At 51.2% G+C, this 17,347-nt stretch overlaps 7 protein-coding genes across 7 annotated transcripts; 4 read left to right on the plus strand and 3 right to left on the minus strand.

The window, feature by feature from the left end:
- On the minus strand, positions 1-1,909 carry COCCADRAFT_106095 (uncharacterized protein; the record flags this gene model as incomplete). Its single annotated transcript, XM_007717907.1, has 5 exons — positions 1-1,209; positions 1,265-1,492; positions 1,545-1,633; positions 1,691-1,745; positions 1,796-1,909. The coding sequence occupies 5 exons, from the start codon at positions 1,907-1,909 to the stop codon at positions 1-3; spliced, it is 1,695 nt and encodes a 564-aa protein (XP_007716097.1).
- A 2,077-nt stretch (positions 1,910-3,986) lies between these two features.
- COCCADRAFT_29349 (uncharacterized protein) lies at positions 3,987-4,658 on the plus strand (the record flags this gene model as incomplete). The annotated part of the gene is made up of 3 exons (XM_007717908.1): positions 3,987-3,994; positions 4,267-4,471; positions 4,521-4,658. The coding sequence occupies 3 exons, from the start codon at positions 3,987-3,989 to the stop codon at positions 4,656-4,658; spliced, it is 351 nt and encodes a 116-aa protein (XP_007716098.1).
- A 686-nt stretch (positions 4,659-5,344) lies between these two features.
- Positions 5,345-5,698, plus strand: COCCADRAFT_106104 (uncharacterized protein; the record flags this gene model as incomplete). Its single annotated transcript, XM_007717909.1, has 1 exon — positions 5,345-5,698. The coding sequence occupies one exon, from the start codon at positions 5,345-5,347 to the stop codon at positions 5,696-5,698; it is 354 nt and encodes a 117-aa protein (XP_007716099.1).
- A 940-nt stretch (positions 5,699-6,638) lies between these two features.
- On the minus strand, positions 6,639-7,299 carry COCCADRAFT_8212 (uncharacterized protein; the record flags this gene model as incomplete). The annotated part of the gene is made up of 2 exons (XM_007717910.1): positions 6,639-6,978; positions 7,034-7,299. 2 exons carry the CDS (start codon positions 7,297-7,299, stop codon positions 6,639-6,641), a joined length of 606 nt encoding a protein of 201 aa, XP_007716100.1.
- A 1,631-nt stretch (positions 7,300-8,930) lies between these two features.
- On the plus strand, positions 8,931-10,549 carry COCCADRAFT_106125 (uncharacterized protein; the record flags this gene model as incomplete). The annotated part of the gene is made up of 3 exons (XM_007717911.1): positions 8,931-9,197; positions 9,242-9,461; positions 9,516-10,549. The coding sequence occupies 3 exons, from the start codon at positions 8,931-8,933 to the stop codon at positions 10,547-10,549; spliced, it is 1,521 nt and encodes a 506-aa protein (XP_007716101.1).
- A 1,826-nt stretch (positions 10,550-12,375) lies between these two features.
- COCCADRAFT_8214 (uncharacterized protein) lies at positions 12,376-15,324 on the minus strand (the record flags this gene model as incomplete). Its single annotated transcript, XM_007717912.1, has 2 exons — positions 12,376-12,965; positions 13,035-15,324. 2 exons carry the CDS (start codon positions 15,322-15,324, stop codon positions 12,376-12,378), a joined length of 2,880 nt encoding a protein of 959 aa, XP_007716102.1.
- A 747-nt stretch (positions 15,325-16,071) lies between these two features.
- Positions 16,072-16,926, plus strand: COCCADRAFT_8215 (uncharacterized protein; the record flags this gene model as incomplete). Its single annotated transcript, XM_007717913.1, has 2 exons — positions 16,072-16,161; positions 16,222-16,926. The coding sequence occupies 2 exons, from the start codon at positions 16,072-16,074 to the stop codon at positions 16,924-16,926; spliced, it is 795 nt and encodes a 264-aa protein (XP_007716103.1).
- Positions 16,927-17,347: the final 421 nt, after the last annotated feature.

Raw genomic sequence — 17,347 nt, forward strand, 5'->3', positions numbered from 1 at the left:
TTAAAAGTGCTTGGTTGGAGCATCCTCCTTGATGCCTTTCCCACTGCCCCCATGCATGACTTCCTCATCATATCGCTCCCCATCATCGCTATGATACGCAACACTGACATCCGTAATCTCATCTCCGACCTCCATCCAGACATCGCTCGTAGCAGGGATGGGGCTGATCTTGCAAAGTACCCAGTATGTGATGCTGGCAACCAAGAATCCAGTAAAGAAGTTGAGATCGTAGATGCGTTGGGCTCCAATGGGAACCTTGCGGCCAACGGCACCGGCGAAACCAACCACGTTGATGGCGACACCTGCAATGTAAGCGGCGTAACCGCGCCAGTGGAAACCGAGGGTGTAGTAGTATGGACCAGTTTTCTTGCCAGAGTAAAGATCCTTAATTTGGAAGAAGCCCTTACGCACAATGTAGTAGTCGCAGATCATGACGCCTGCAATCGAGGAGAGAAAGACGGAGTATGCGGAGAGATAGGTGGTGAAGCTGTTGGTGTCGGCGAGGAGGTTCCATGGGCACATGACGAGACCGACAAGCGCACAAATGTAACCGCCGCGTCTAATGCTGATCCAGCGTGGCGCAAGAGCCGTCATGTCAGTGCCGGCGGAGATTGAGTTTGCCGCAATGTTGGTACCAAGTTGTGCGAGGGTAAAGGCAGCAGCAATGACAAAGACACCGAAACGTTGACCTGATCCTCCCTCGTTGAGAAACTGCTCGAGCAGGTCCAATGGGTTCCAGATGGCTTTCCCGAAGATGACGGTCGAAGAAGACGATACAATGATACCGATGAAAGAGGTGATTGCAAATCCAATGGGAATGGTAAGTAGCTGCGGTAGAAAGGCGTCTGAAGGCTTCCTCGCAAAACGTGAAAAATCGGGGTCGTTTACGATCAAAGTAGCGAAATTGGCAATGGCGCTCATGATGCCTTTGACCATGAGCCAGCCCAGCTCAGATCCTTTGGCTTCATTAGGTTGCTTAACGATAGGACCCAGTCCCTTTGCTCGTACAATCGCCCAGATGAAAAAGGCAATTCCTGCAGTGGGTGCAAAGAAGGCCTTGACGGTGAACAAATGGCGAATCTTGTGAACCGGCGGATAGATGAACGGGAGGGATCCGGCCCAGAAAAGGAAGAAAGAGACGAATGCGACAGTGTTGGTGCCAGAATTGGGGATGCCATTGGCAATGCCTCCTCCTCCAGGAGTGTCGGCCTAGAAAAGAAAAGTTAGTCAAAAAGTCAAAAAAAAATTGGCAAAGGGAGTTTACATTTCGCCAATTGTTCCAGATAGCTCGGATCATCAGGCGCACACATGTTCCGCCAATCCATCCTTGCACACCATACCAGATACTGGCCATAGCTGCGCGATTGAACACAGGCCATAGCGCACCCCAAATGCCGAAAGACGCGCGATTAACAACGGGAAACGAAATGTGATATGTCGCGCCGATACGACCTGTCATGCAGACAAAGCAAGCCGCAATTGAGTATCCGAGCTATTATTTGAGTCAGCGTGTGTTATCGCAGGAAGATCGCAAAATTCCCTACCCAAACGCAAATCCATGATTGCCACCAGGAAAGCCCGTCGACAATGTTGGCGGAAGAAATCATCCATGTGTTGATGTTGAAGGAGTCGGCTGTGGGGGAATTAGCCTATGATAATTGACATTGTCGCGTGAGGCAAGATGACGTACCAACCCAAAAACCGACGAAATTCCATGCGCCCCATTGTCGGCGCTCAGGTTCAACCTGGAGATGTTAGAAAACAAAGCATCTCCAAAGCAACGGCCAGAACATACAGGCTTCAGATCGTGGTTGTACAGCATGAGCTGGGCCGTGGTGAGACCAGGCTCGCTCTCGACAGCGAGCTTGTTGGCCCAATGGGCGACCTTTGACTTCTTGACCTTTTCCATGATGCGATTTGCGAAAAACGGTTCGTCGCTGGAATGAAAAACTGTCGCGGCCACTACAGGCCTTAAGAAGCTTTCGCTCCGGCTGCTCGAGGCCGTAGCTTGGTATGGATCAAGATCCCCGCTTGTGTGACGTGGGGGTTTATCAGAAGCGAGTGAAGGTCTGGGTGCGTCTCCGCCTGAAGAGGGTTGGGGTAAAAGTGGCTGCCGTTCGGGATCCACGGTGGCTGATTTCCGCGGAACGGGTAAGACTATGGAAAAGGGAAAAAAAAAGGATGTCTAATGTTTGCTCTAGGATACTCTCTACGAAGACGAGCCTCGATCTTGACTGCAGGTAGATCTTAAAACCGGGGCGTGGCCCATCTTAAATGCTGGGGAGGATCACAAGGCAACACATGAAGCATCTAAGATCGTCTCTGTGATTAGCTACCATTGCTGTTCTCGTTGGTGTGGGAGAGACCGTTGTCGGCAGTCTTATCTTAGACTCGAGATAGCCCACGCGATGTGCTCCACCTAACTCTGTGATGCTCGAGTAGCGTCACTGGCCCACTCGATACCCTCGCATAAGAGGCCCTGGTGATACAGACCAGCTGAACGCATGCGGTCCAAGAGCGCAGGATTTTCAAGACTCGGCAGCGTGGCCATGCGCAGCATCGCATGATGGGTGGTGATGTGCCGCGTATGACGCAGCGCCCCCTTGCCGGTAACCGTATCGCGTGCACTTGAAGAGGCGTGCGATGCCGCACTTGGACTGATATCTCCGCGATAGGAGCATGACTGCAGAAGGTTTGGGGAGAGTTGACTCGATGGAAACATGTCACCAGGCTCACGGCCAGTCGTCGGAGATGCGATACACCCACTATCTCAGGCACCATGGTCTGTTGAGGTTGCATGTCAGGGCTCGCTAGATAGCGGGTTGCGGTAAGGAAGATAAAGATAATGTGGGGTACCGAGGCGCCTACCGGGCCAGTCAGCGGCCAGCGTAGCCAGTTTACTCGATGACATCGAGTAAAATCCGCCTGGCTTGTCCATCAGCCCGGCCATTCGTCCAATCTGCGCCGAGAAACTAGTGTTGCCCGTCTTGGGGCTAGTCACATGATCACATGATCAACTCCAAGACACTGACACGAACTACTCTTGGACCACGACACGACTAGTATATCGAGCAACTGTGGCGAGGCTAGGGGTGGTGCGGACTACACTGCTTTTCTCTTTCCAACTCTCGGAACACTGTTCTCTCATCTCCTACTCTACCACTGCTTCTCCTTTTTCTCCGGCTTTTGTCATTTCACCAGTTGCTTGGCAGTTCAGTATATATCACGTGACATGCTCTTATCCATCAGCTCGAGCAGCCAAAGTGGTGGGCAGTCAGATTCAGTATACAAGCCAGTTGCTTTTCGATTTCCGGAGCTATCACAGAACAAATTTCCCAGTTTCAGTGTCGAAGAAGCTTTTTCAAAATATTCTCCTTGGTCGACTATTGTACTTCTTTGAGAAAAAATTAATTGCTGTGTCTTGCTTACTTCACATACAGTCTGTATCAGTTAATGCACAGAGTAAAATCAAGCAGTCAGAATAGCCGTGCCAGCCGAGTTAGGCAGATAGGTTGAGTCAGTCAGAGCAACCAACATTTACAGCAATGGGTCGACAGAACAGTATACAGGTAAAGTTGCTTCTCTTCAGTGCCACTTTCGAGCTGTAAGTAGCAATCACAATATTACGAAAATATGGGATACTGTCACTGTACCTGTTCACGGTTGCCCACACATCAGCCAGGTCACTATACTACTAAGAAAAAACACAGCATTTCTATCCTTACACCGGCTCTTCTCGGATCTACAATCAATTAGAGTTCTCACTTTACAAAAAAAAATCTCATATCCCGACTCATGTATATCTCTCTATATAAGGTAGTGTTACGTATATGCGTCAGCATTTAACACGATTACGATCGACATTAGCAATAGCTTCTTCCGCACAGACCCGGATGGTATCGCAAGCTCTCGTACATGAGATGAGGGATTCATCTGTATTCGTGACTTATTGACATCTAATTTGGTAGCCTATAGCTCCTTTTTGCATGCGCAGGTGCGTACAGAGGGGAGAAAGGTGTAGTTATATTCATAAGTTTATTAAAAAAGAGTTCTGTAAAGTTAAATATTCATAAAACTCTTCTAGTCGAAAACCTTGCACTAGTATGTATATCCTGCTAGTTTCGTACAATAATTGCTTTTACGAGGTTCGAAGTTCCAGCAACCCCAATATGCTTACACGCTTCGAACAATTTCATTTTAGTCGATTCGTGTTTGAGTGGAGAGAATTTCATTTTATACATAGCAGAAAAACATAAATATCTATAGAATAAGTACCATTTCCCCCCATATCCGTTCAACAACCGATAGTTTGATTGCTAGTAATATCTTTAACGCCATGAAACTCACGTCTTTCGTCGGAATCTTTGCTACGTTTGTAGTTACAAGCAGCGCCTCAGCCCCCGTCACTGGTAGCTACTGTTGCACCAGCGGCGCAAACACGGATCCAAGTACTGGAAGAGCAGCGTACTGTGTTAGTAGCATATGATTGAATATCATTCCTATCAGCTAAACGTTTACAGTGCCAGAGTGGTTCTAACCCAAACATTGGTTCTGGCTGCGACTATAACCACAATTACCCGGTCGGCCACCATGATGTTGCCTTGTCAAGTGGGGGGTGCGGCCCTGATGGAAATGGATTCGTGGGTGAACAGTATTAAAGATTGGAGATTTGAGGATTGGGGTGTTTACGATGCGGTTTAGGGATGCCCTGTGGATAGCAAGACTAGAAGGATCCGACAACCAAATACAAATACCCAGGATCTACCTACTCAACAATAAGCAAGCCGCGTTCATCAAGTATATAACCGTCGACAATCTATCTCGATCATCTATGGTGTTCAGTTTAGACTTGTTTTACCCTCAAGCCGGACATCTGTCAGAAACCGAGCTGTCACGTCACACGTTAATCACATTCATTTGTACTAGTACAGAGATGCAAAGCTTCCCAACCTTCTGCAAAACGAAACGAAACAACTATACAAACCTAACTAGCTGGTGTCGTCTATTCAAGACACAGCCAAGATATCTAGCTTTTACACTACGACACCCACCTTGTCAAACCAGCGGAATCACCCCGCTGATCCAACCAAGCCTCGCTACCGACACCCAGAAGTATGTAGGTATGTCAGTAAGTGGCGTGAGAGACGCCCCCCTTAGATGCCTCGGGTCATACCCACTAGCGAAAAACCCAAGACACGCGTCGCGCAACAGAGCAACCCGACACGTGACCCTCACATGAAAACCGTAAACCACCAGAAACAGGAAAGAAAGCGAAGCGAGAGACATCGCAATGCTTCCCTTGCCCCTTCCTGATCCGGATCCTTCCCTTCCCGCACTCACACACATGCACATACCATCCGTTACTCCGCCCGCACACAGACACACAAGCATACGTACTCAAACCGCCTCTCTCCACCCCCCCCAAAAAGCGCCCAAAACCCACCCGTCTCGTCTCCCCCCTTCAGACCCGCGGAACCCATCCGCATCCCTCACACACGCCACTTACCCTCCAACAGGGCGTAAAAGTGACGTACGTCCATGTATCGGGAGTGCGTATGGGTGTGTGCGTGGCACAAGTTCAAAACAACGGGTACCTGCAGATAAACGATCTAGTAGACGTATCGGAGTTTCCTTTCACCTAAACCCCCCCAGCGCCCCCCCCTTACGTCAAAGTGGGTGCGTGGGCGCGCCAAGGTAATGACAGGAGAAATGCAGACGCGGCATTGAGATCGGATGGTAGGTTCGGGGACCGATTGGTTCGTGTTGCTATTTGATGGGGAAAAAAAGGGGAGGAAAGGTAAAATGGCTGTTAAAGACCGTAAATATGTATGCGAAAAGGAAGCTCGATTTGGTTGGTTCACCTTTCGTGTGGTGTGAGAGTGTGAGTGTGCAATAATAACCCCCCCCCCCGGCATTGTTCTCGGTCACTGTCGTGTTTCAACGTCCGCGTCCCTCCCCCCCCTCCCTCCGACTTGGAAAGAAAAATGCGCCATCTCGGTGATTCGGTAATGGTATTTAGGGGACAAAGCGGCTATGTACGTCACCTTTTTTTCTTTCTGTTTCTCTGTTTGGTTGTCTCTTTGGACCAAGACTAAGGGGGGGGGGGTAGGGACCAAGAAAACATCTCACTTTCGTGTTACATACCCAATGGAGAATTTTGTTTCCGTTGGACATGACGGGTGGTCGAGTGTTTGTTTCGGGTTGATAAGTTGACATCAGCGCAAACCATGGAAGTTTTTTGTTCGAGACCGGGGGAATTTTAAAAAACATAAAAGCTTTCTCATGACGCGTGTATAAGTTGAAGCCCACGATGATTGACGGCTGGGATCTTGCGAAAGGAGGGTTTGTGTGGTAATTGAACTTTATGCAATCTCACTGGGTTTAATTCATTTCGTTTGTGGGAATAAAAGTATAACGTGGAAAAGGGCGTTAAAAAGGTTAGATGCATGAAAAGCTTATACACAAAAAAACAATGCTATAACCCCCCCTTATAGGGTAAATCAACATGTGATCCAGAACGCCCTCTCCCCCTTGTGTCAAAGACAAGCCCACCTATTCATAGAACGCGTGTGTGTGTTACATAGAAAAATCATTACGCATCAGTTCAAGGACGCAGCCCTTGGTCTAGTACTACCCTTCTAGTTGTAGCCGTTGCCGTGCTTTCCTTTCTTGTGCTTGTCTTCGAGTTTGCTGCCGAGGATGGAGCCTGCTATGGCACCGAGAATGCCGTGGCCGCCCATCTTGTTACCTCCAAAGTAGCCGGCTGCACCACCACCGAGAGCGCCCATCAGTCCACGATCGCCCTCGGCCTGTGCATTGGGATCTGTTGGGCCGTGTTGGCCTGGCTGGGGCTGGCCATATGGGTTCTGTCCTTGGGGATACTGGTCCTGGGGATAGGCGCCTTGCTGGGGAAATTGGTGCGACGGCTGCTGACCAGGGTATTGGCCTGATGGCGGGTATTGCTGTTGTTGGCCATAACTGAAAATGGCGTGAGCATCATGACCGATTTTTGATTGGGAGCATGTTCTCTTACCCCTGCTGCTGGTCATAGGGCGCTTGCTGACCGTGCTGGAAACCGCCATGTGCAGGTGCGCCATACTGCTGGTTGTAACCTTGCTGCTGTTGGTAGCCCTGCTGTTGCGGGTCGTGATAACCTTGGCCCTGCTGGTGCTGTGGTGGGTAGCCAGGCTGCTGATATCCGCCCTGGTCCCAACCCTGCTGAGGTGGATACTGCTGCTGGCCGTGGGGCGGGTATTGCTGCTGATAGCCCTGGTTGTATTGGTCGTAAGGGCCGGACATATTGAGTGTATCAAGTGGATAGGATGTGTGTGTGGTCAGAAGAAATGAAGAGGGTGCGCGTATAGGCTTGGTGAGGGGTTGATGAGGGGTATGTTTGTAACGTCGGCTGAGCTGAATGTGTGTGTAGGAGTGAAGGCAGAATCGGACCAACCGGGTCGCGTCACAATATTATATAGCACTAGGACTTGTTGCTTGCTCAGCTCCTCCTGCCGCCGGATGACTGAGCGGATGGTGCACTGCAGCCTTGGAGGGGGCGTAGCAGCGCCAGCGGACATTTCGGAATGCGCTCAGCCTCAGCGAGTTCGGCACAGCCAAACGCGTCACGGCCGCATCATTCGCCGCTCCACTGCCACATCCGCCACATGACGCGCCACACTTGGCCTGCCACTAGTCATCGATGTCTGCTCTGTCTGCCATACGCGCACTTTTCTTTGTTTTATTATTACTCCATGCTTGGGCCCCAGAGCACAGTCGATCTTCCCGCGGCACCCAAGGCGCCCGTGCCTCAGCAAGGAAACAGTTGATCCGCCCCTGCGCGCCCTGGCTCGAAACAATGGGTGCCTCTGGCTCTTCTGGCTGCGAAAGAGCCGATGGCGTATGCCGGATCCCGGCGGCGGCCAGACCCTAAACGCGGTCGTATTGTCCGTACGCACGCAAGATTCGGGTGGAGCAACAAGCGACGGACCAGAGCAAGGCAAGGCAAGGTAAGGCGAGGCGCAGCGGTGCCCTTCTGCCCTCGTACGACGCAAATGTGTGGCTGGTCTACCTGTACCTCCCTTACTGCACGGCACAGCCCTCATCCGCTGCATCTTCCTGCATCCTGCACACCACACAAGATGCAAACAACCCACTGCCACCTATATGCGGGGAACTATGAAAAGGCTTGACTTCCATCTGCGATTCACCAAGCTGCCCTCGATATCCAATAGTTGCAGGCCGACCGATAGTCTCACCACGGACCCCTGTGGCGTTTGATCTGCTCCAGAGACGGGCGCTGAAACCCGACCATGGCGCCCTGAGACAGCTCTAAGACGGTATCTAAAGCTTCCCGGGCCAATTTACTGCTCATTTCTGTCAACCTAACCGTACTCGGCCGTCCTTGGCACGCCGTGGCTACCTGATCCCGCCTTTTGGAGTCTTTTCGGCTGCCAACTGCTGCTAAATTCGCCCTTCCTATCCTCCTCCCGGCCCCACTCTTTTACCTCTCTCCAAACTGACATGGGACCAGGAGCGACTCAGCACTAGCCTCCTTCATGCGCTCTCTCAAATGCGACCCCTCGCGCCTGTTGCATGAACGTGTCTCGTCTTGAGAGTTCGCCCAGACTTTCCTTGCTACTCTGCTGACCTACGCTCCTTTCCTTTCTGACCTTTGTTCCGCTGGCGGGCTTGTTGTTAATTACCTACCTACTCATATTCCTTCCTTCACCCAAACACCATCCTTACCCCAAATCTTGAACCCCGACTACGCTGGTCGCAGTCCTCCAGGCCTTAGGACTTGAGCCCATCTTCGATCGCGAAGGCTTTTCACATCGCTGGTCGATTGCGCGGATTATGTCTGGTGGAGGAATCGAGCGGCAGGAAGACTGAGAGGGGCTCTCCTTATCCCAAAAGGCCATCACATTTCGGACACAATGCCTGCTACACGGCTCCTTGGAGTTTACAACAGAGTTGGTTATGTGGTTGTCGACAAGGATGGAGTCAAGCACAAGAGAAAGCTGCAATCGGAAGAGCCAATGGCCACTATCAACCGCATACTTGGACGATCTCGTTCGCGCCGACAGCAACCCCAACCAAACCCCAACGACACGGATTCCGATAGCGAGGACGATGAATACGAATACTCGGCGCCGACGTCAACGTCAACCCCTTCAATCGGATCGTCGCCAGGATCTGGAGCTGTAAGACGAGCACTGCCATTGAAAATCAAATCTAACTTTGGCAGCTCGTAAACCCATCGACCACCACCACACAGTCTATCCCACAGTCTATCCCAAAGTCTATCCCAAAGTCTATCCCAAAGTCTACCCCAGCTGCTCTCGCTGCTAGCGAACCGTCCGAATCAATGGGAATGTCACCATCGCCTCTCGCTGAGAAGGGATCCGGCGATAACAGCCCCATCTCGCAAACAACTGAGCATTTGCTCATTGCGGCTGGTTCCATTGGTACGCAGAGACTGCATATCTTGTTTGTTTAGGGTCACGCTAACAGAAACAAAGGTGCAACAATCATCATTGTCATGGTAGTGCTTGCCATTTACACTATGCGAAAACGTGGTCTCTCCATGAGGGATGTTGTCCAGCAGGGTAAACAGCAATTTCACAGTGGTCCACCACCACAACTGTCCTCTCGATACGGACAAGACAAGAAATACGCATTTGACGATGAACGCGGTTATGGAATGAACGATACAATCGACCCCCCTCGACCAGCTGCAATCCCAGTAAGATCTAGCTCGACGTCATCACAGAAGCGCCTGCAACCACTTGGACGCAGCGACAGCTTCAGTCAACCCGCTACTAGAGACGGCAACCAAAGCTTCTTTGACGACGCTCTCTCGCGAGACGACAACCAAACGCCAGTCTCGCCCAGCTTTCCGATTGAAGGTAAACGGCGGAGCGCATCAACCCGTAACACTAGATCACTGGACGACGACGAGGACTTGCAATTTGCCGACACTCCATCGCGCCCACCAAGTAACCTCCCAGCTCCTCCATCGTTCCGTCAGTTCCTCTCCAACCGTCCCTCCATTTCTCAGCGACCTGGGTTCGGAGGTGCAGGAGGCATGGCAAGCAGGTTCAGCTGGACAAATTCGCAGGCTCCTCAAACACCTCATGACCCGTCCCGCGATACCGTTGCACAGTCAGTTGCCCGTGAGAGTTTTATGACATCGCGCTCTTCTGTTCCTCGCTTCCGCACTGTCGACTCTTGGGTTAACCAGCAATCTAATCGCGTGGAAGAGCAACGCCTCAAGCAGCAATTCCGCATGACGCAGTCTACTACCTATTCCGACGATGACATTCCTGAAATGCCAGCCCTACCATCCTCTGTTCCCAAGAACGCAAATGGTATTACCAGGCAACCCAGCACCAAGAGTGGACTTGTAGGAAGGGATATCAAGCATCAGAGACACGACACGCAGACAACGGCACCAATCTTCAAAGTGCACCCGGGAACTGAAGTACGATTCAGCACACGAAGCGCAGTGCCTTCGGAGATTCTAGATAGGGGCCGCCAGAACGCCGCACTGTAAAGCCTGACAAGTTGTTTTTTACAGACCACCTAACTACCTGTTACTTTGACATAAACACCAACTATTTTTTGCATTCATCCTTGGATTAGCGTCACTTCTGTTGCATCTTCATTGCGCGGTTACGGGAACTGGCGAAAACAGCATTGGGCTTGGGCACGACTGGAATCAAGCGGATTGAATAATACCCACAACATAACACTCACGCAGATACACACGCACTGCTTCTGGCGCTTTTCGTCTGCATTTTCGAGCTCACTCTATTTCTCCCACAGAGGACATGCGAAGTTATACCCTGGCTCGACCTTTTGTGTAGCTAAAGCTTTTGCATCATAGTTTTTTTGCTCTCTTTCTTTCTACTTTGTCTTTTTGTACATTGCAAACTTATATTCAACATCCATTATCATTTGTGTGTGCCTATCTCCAGAAAATTGTGATATGGTGAACATGCTCTCTTAGCCTCTCGAATTGACGCGCGCATACCCTTTTTTCTTTTCACCTTGATAGCAACGTAATCCATCGAATTCTTTTCTGCTTCTTACAACGCGTGAGACGTCGCGACACCAACCTCTCCATCCTTTTTTCCAGGAACTTGTCAATCCGATGACGCGCAATTCCTCCATCGCTTCTAACGCTCTCCTTACCTTTACCGCAACCAAGACCCAACTGTATGAAAACCTACCAGGCACATCACAAATCCCATCCTTGAGCCACACACCGCTGATACAACCTACATCCCAGCGCCAGTGTCACTCAATGTCAGTGTCACCCATCCAATACGCGTCCACACACACATGTCGCGCGATACACCCACAACCCTCCCAAGAACAAAACAAGAAAAACAAAAGGACCAACCCATTGTTTCGCACCCGCGAATCTATTCTCATATCGCGCTCTACACACACAATGTTTTGTCAAACTCCCCATGCACAAAGCGCCACACACACACCCACCCACTCCCAAGTAAATGACGACACGACACACAGCCAAGCCTCACAATTCAAAAAATAAAATCAAAATTTGTCAAAAAAAATTTGACTACCCCCGGGCACCTAATCGAATTCCATAAACTTTGGTGATCAGGACATTATTTTTTTTTTGGAATCACAAGTGTCGCAGCGCCGTTTCCAATCCGAGAAGCCGTAGTTCCGATAGTCATACTAGTGTGGGGGGGGGGGATTTTTTTTGATTCGGGTTGGGTTCGTTGGGGTAAAAGGTAAAAGAGTTCGCCGAGGAGTCCACGGCACGTGCCTCGGTTTTTGGGGGGTTTGAGGCGGGCCTTGTTTTGGGGCCTTCCACTTGTTTGGAGAGAGGGAGAGAGAGAGAGGAAGGGGATGGTGGGGGCGCTTGGGACTAGTTCCGATGGTAGTGGGATCGGAAGGGGGGCGGGTGTGGACTTGGCTCGGGGGTTAAAGGGTATTTGGGTTTATTTTTGCTTGGGGGAGGTCAGTGTGTAATGGATGTGTATTCTAAGTGTGTCTATGTTTGGTGATGAGTGAAGGCGCTTGCTTGCTTTCAGAGGGTGCGAGTAAGGTAATTGCATAAGGTTTGGATACGGAGGGAAAAAAGGGGGAGGGAAAACTACGATTGCTGTGCCCTTTGAACTTATTCAAGTTCGCCTTTCGTGATAAACTTTCGATCCGATTGCAAAGACCAATGAGCAATGACAACGCTCCAAACTCTCACATCTCTCTCAAGACGCTGCAAACAAATCTCCCCAAAAAACCAAACATTTTTCATTCCTAAAAAATACCCAGACATTTACAAAAAACATGAGAAGAATAAAAGAAAACTCCAGAAAATGCATATCCATCCGAGAAAAAAGAAATTCAACGCCCGCGCCTGGCAACGTCTTCCAAGAAACCTAACAAGAATGTCTTATCTACAGGACTCTTGCCTTCAATCGCACTTCCGGGCAAACCCTGAGTTCCAAGACCACCCAAGTTCATACCTTCTCCCCGTGACATGCCTACTGCACTGTCCACCGGATGGCTAGTGGGAGGTGGAATGACGATGCTGGGAGCCGTTCCGTCTCCAATACTGCTAATCCTACTACGATTCGCCATTCCTTCTGGACTAACTGCACCAGCGCTGCCGTTTGTGGGCAAAGGACTGACTGGACTGATGACACCCGACATTGACGTTTTTGGTGTAGGCGCAAAAGGGGAGCGCGCTGGGGGTATTGGACTTTTCGCTTGAGAATTCGGCGAAGGAGACGGCTTGCTACTAAAGAGGGAAAGCAGTACATTTTTCTGGTCTGAAGGGACAGAGTCGCGGCGGTCCATTGCGGATCCGGGTGGAGGCACCGGTGAGCGAGATGGTAAGACTGCTGGTTGAGCGGGAGGGGGTTGGGGCGAGTTTCCCTTGAACATATCCAACAACCCCTGGGCGTGCGGTGTGGGTTTAGTCACGGGTGCTGCTGCAACATCAATGTCAGTATACGAATCTAGCACAATATGGCAGGTAAGTCTAAATAATTGAAACGTACCTGGTCCAGACGAACTCTTTCCGTCAGGCGTTGGTTTCCGCTCTTGCTGTTGAGGACGCTTGAGGATCTGCGGCTTGAATGCCGGTTGAGGTGAGGCTGATACCTCAGTCGGCTGCTGGGGTGACGGAGAAACCTTTGTAATACTTTGTGGAGAAGCCTGAGGAGGACGCTTGAGAATCTGCTGAGGCATGAATGGCATGTTCGTGGCCGGTGAATGTCCAGATGAACTCCCGTTTGCAGACTGCCTGTGTTTCTTCATGGTGTCAAAGTCCGGAGCGTTCACTGGGCCACTCACGGTGGCCGACGTAATCTTCGCCCTGGCAGGAAGAGCGCCATGAGTACCTGACACGCCTGTGTTAGGCAACTCGGAGGGGTTTGCAGCCGGTTGAGCAGAAGCAAAAGCTGGAGTTGTAGGAAATGCCGACAGCTCTGCAGGTGCCGGCTCAGGACTTGCCAATGGAGGAGTAGGCCTGAACAGCGACAACAAAGAATCTTGGTGAAGATTCCTTGGCTTCGGTTGCTCCGGCACAAAGTTAGAGGCAATTGGCGGCGACTGAAATCGCGGTGATTGAAAGTGTGGCGGACTTGCGGAAAATTGTTGTCCATGCGGCGAAACGAGTCCATGAGGCAAATGCTGAGGGAGAGGATGTTCTATCCTGGGAGTTGTTTGCTGGTTTCGGTGCAGTGGGGCAGCGACGGTTGTCTGGGGCGATTGGGGAGCAGGAGACTGCCGGTTGTTGGATTTGAAAGAATTCAGTAAGCCCAATGCATGCGGGTTGAGGTTGGGAGCAGGTAATTTGGATGCAGGAGGTATGACAGGCCTTCCGTTACCTCCTGCGAATTGAGAGTCACTCATGTCATGGGACAATTGTGGGTTTCGCTGGTCAAATGCATGCTGCATCGTCGGGGGCTGGTGTGAGTACATTGAACCTGGATGTTGGGGTGGACTCTGCATGAACTGATGCTGCATATGTTGTGGATGTTGCATATTGTTGAAATGGTTTGAAGGTCCTGGAGGTGTGTAGAACGGTGGCGGAGGTCCCATATTCTGCATCTGTGGCGGCCGAGGATGGTGTTGACCATGGGGGCTTGACGGCTGCACAGGTGTAGACATGATCTGCTCGAATGGTGTCTGGGGCTGGCCCACTCCGGGCTGGCTATTGCCCTGCTTGAATAATGCCAGAAGTGGGTTAGCCTGCTGCGGGTTCGGAGCTGGATTACCAGGTGCTTCTACTGCCGAAGATGGCATGCCCACACTAAGTAGCCGTTTAAGTGCTTCGGCAGGATCCTGGCTTTGCTGCTGCGATGCATGTTGCTGTCCAGACAGTTCTGGCAGAGTATCGCTTGGACGGTGAGTGCGACCTAGCTGGGCCACCATGTTGGCGAAATCATCATTTGACTGTGTATTGTTTGCAATCTGGCCAGCAGTACTTCTGTAGATCCCGGGCTGAGCATCTTCGTCATCAGTACCTGCCACTTGTGCTGGTGTAATGTGTGCGCTGTTCCGTAGCCTTTGTCTCCCTAGCTTGTTTTGCTGCTTTATCCACTGTTTTAGAGGTCCGAGGAAGGGAGCAACCATGTAGAAACTGCTCTCCTTGATCAAATCCTGTCCGTGCCCCTGTTGTGGTTGGGTCTGGTTCTTCCGCCTTAGGGTAGGCAAGTCGGTCAGCTTGTACCAGCCGATCTTTGAGATTTCCTTTCTTGTCTGTGGCTCAAAATGCGCATCCATTGGCACTCCGCGGAATACGTAGAGCATCATGCTTTGTTCACGCATCGTCACGGTAATCTTCTTCATGTTCTCGTCAGGCTCGACTAGGTCAGCCTCCCTGAGGTCGAAGCCGGTCTCTTCCCAGACTTCTCGGACGGCGCAATCCAGGTCCGTCTCTTCCTTGTTAATCTTTCCACGCGGAAAGCTCCATTTGGCACCCTTTTTCCATCCCTTGACCAGCACAGCATGTGTCATGTCCTCGTTCAACATAATAGCCCCGCGCACCGGGACGCGTGTCTTGTAGGCGAGAAACTGCTCATAGGCCTGCTGGTGCAGCTGTTCTGAGTAGGCAGAAAACAGCGGGCAGTGCTGGAACATGAGCTGGGAGAACTTGCGCAGGTGCATCGAGGGGAGGTTGTTTGGGTCGAGCGGGCGGATGAAGTCTTCGTAGAACCATTGTGCCTCCTCGATCTGGAAGCAGATGCGCTCGACCGACTGCAATTCTTCATTGGGCAGGTTGACGATGAAGCGCACGCAGAGATCATCGAGCCAGTCAACTAGTGTCGTGTTTGTGGGAGTCATTGTGGGAGAATGTCTGGCCCGTGTCGAGCATGCCGCGGGCAGCTAGGTGTCGTGCGTGGTGGCGGGGGGACGCGGGCGGGCGTCGGGCGGCGGCGAGAGCAGCAGTAGATAGCGAGTGGTCTAGATGCGGGGGAGCATATGGATGTAAGTACACAGCCGCAATGAAAGCAAAAGCGTGGATGGGCTTTGTAGTGTTGATGGCAGGCTGGCCTATCGGAGGGTTGACATGTGGCGGCGGGTTGGGCGTCGGCGAAGGCGATCGATGTGCAGTGGGTGTGGCGGCTGTGGCTGTGCTTTTAAAGCATTTCGCTTTGCCATGGCCAGAAGCCATGACGTTGGACTGTCTGGGATCGTCACACAATCAGGGCAGCTCTGACTTCACCGCCAGCGCCCTTACCCATTCATTAAGTAGGCCCGTTATCTTTGTTTCTTGTCGCTCCTTCAACCTCTACATTCCACAGAATTAGTCCTCTGCTTGCTTGTTGCGCGACCACACTCGACAGCTATACATAGGCCAGCGACGCGCCCGTTTCACATTTCCCCGCCCAAAGACGTCGTAGCCAACCAGACCACCCCGCGCGCTCTGATACAGCCGCGCTGCAGCACCACGTCAAAGGCCTCGCCTCATCTTCAAAGACCTTCCGGTCTTTAAAGGCCCGTACAAGGCCTCTGTCCAGAAGCCCATCAGAAACTACTTGAGCCCCTTTTCTTTACCCAACACACGCACATTCACATCCACCACCTACCATGGCGAATCTTGTAGCCAAATATGCCATGAAAAAGGCGCTCGGCAAGGAGATGGAAAAGTACCGGGGAAAGAGCGCATCGGGCCCATATGTAAGTCGAGATCTCGTGTTGTATCCACCTTAGTGTAGTACCATACTAACGACAGCGCAGGATCCCTTCTACGAGGAAATCCCACACCCAAGGAAGCCTGGCAAGACCAAAAAGGTCAAAAAGGAAATTCCTAGCTACATCCCTCCACATGACGCAGATGTCCTTGCCAAAGCCCGCAAGTCCGCCTACAGACTCGACTACGCTCTCTTTTCCTTTATGGGAATTCGGTTCGGCTGGTCTTCGGTGATTGGCCTATTCCCTGCCGCTGGTGACGCTATGTCTGCCGCCCTGACCCTCAACCTTGTTCGCCAGATGATGAAGGTCGAATGCGGCCTGCCTGTCACGGTTATCCTTCTGATGGTGGTCAATACCGCCATTGACTTTCTCGCTGGTCTCGTTCCACTTCTCGGTGATCTTGCCGGCGCCGCCATCAAAGCCAACGGTAAAAACGTCCGTCTCCTCGAGCAACACCTAGACAAGGTGTACAAGCCCAAGGAGTTGATCGAACGCGAAGCCAAAATGCCTCGGGAATCACGACCTCGTCCTGCTTCAGTCTATATTGACTTTGACGACGAAATCGAAGACCGACGCAACGCCTTCAACGATGAGTATGACGATGTGCGCCGACCACAGAAATCCTACCGTGGCCAGCGCATCTCAGATGAGGAAATGGGTTACCGACAGGATACTCAACGTTCCTATAGAGATGACCGCCGCAGAGACGATAGGCCCAGTCGCAACAACACCAGGAGCAGCAGACGCTAAAAAAAGTTTTCCTTGCGTTTCCATTTCCTATGTCAGATTTTCTCAAGTCTTCTGTTTGGTTACTAGACTGGTGCTAGCACATTTCACAGTTGGCGTTTGCGGTTACCCATACCCTCTTTAAACACTATACCCGGAGGTTTTGTTGAATGTACACAACAATGTCATGTATACTCTTTGTAATCTCTCACCTGGTAACACACAGGCCCTAGTCTCTGTTCTATTGGCCGTCCAAGCTGCTTGCATGTCTCATGCTTGCGAGTTGGTACCTGTCAATTTTATCTATAATTCCTTGCCATTCATTTTCCTACGGGCGTGTGCTTGACGTTTGTTTCCGAGTACCACTTTCTTTGACTAGTCACGTTGTGCGTCCAATATGAGCGTCTCCCTTCCGTTTGCTTGCCCACTGTCCGTGCGTCTGGTT

Source organism: Bipolaris zeicola, assembly GCF_000523435.1.
Source record: "Bipolaris zeicola 26-R-13 unplaced genomic scaffold scaffold_202, whole genome shotgun sequence".
Taxonomy (NCBI): domain Eukaryota; kingdom Fungi; phylum Ascomycota; class Dothideomycetes; order Pleosporales; family Pleosporaceae; genus Bipolaris; species Bipolaris zeicola.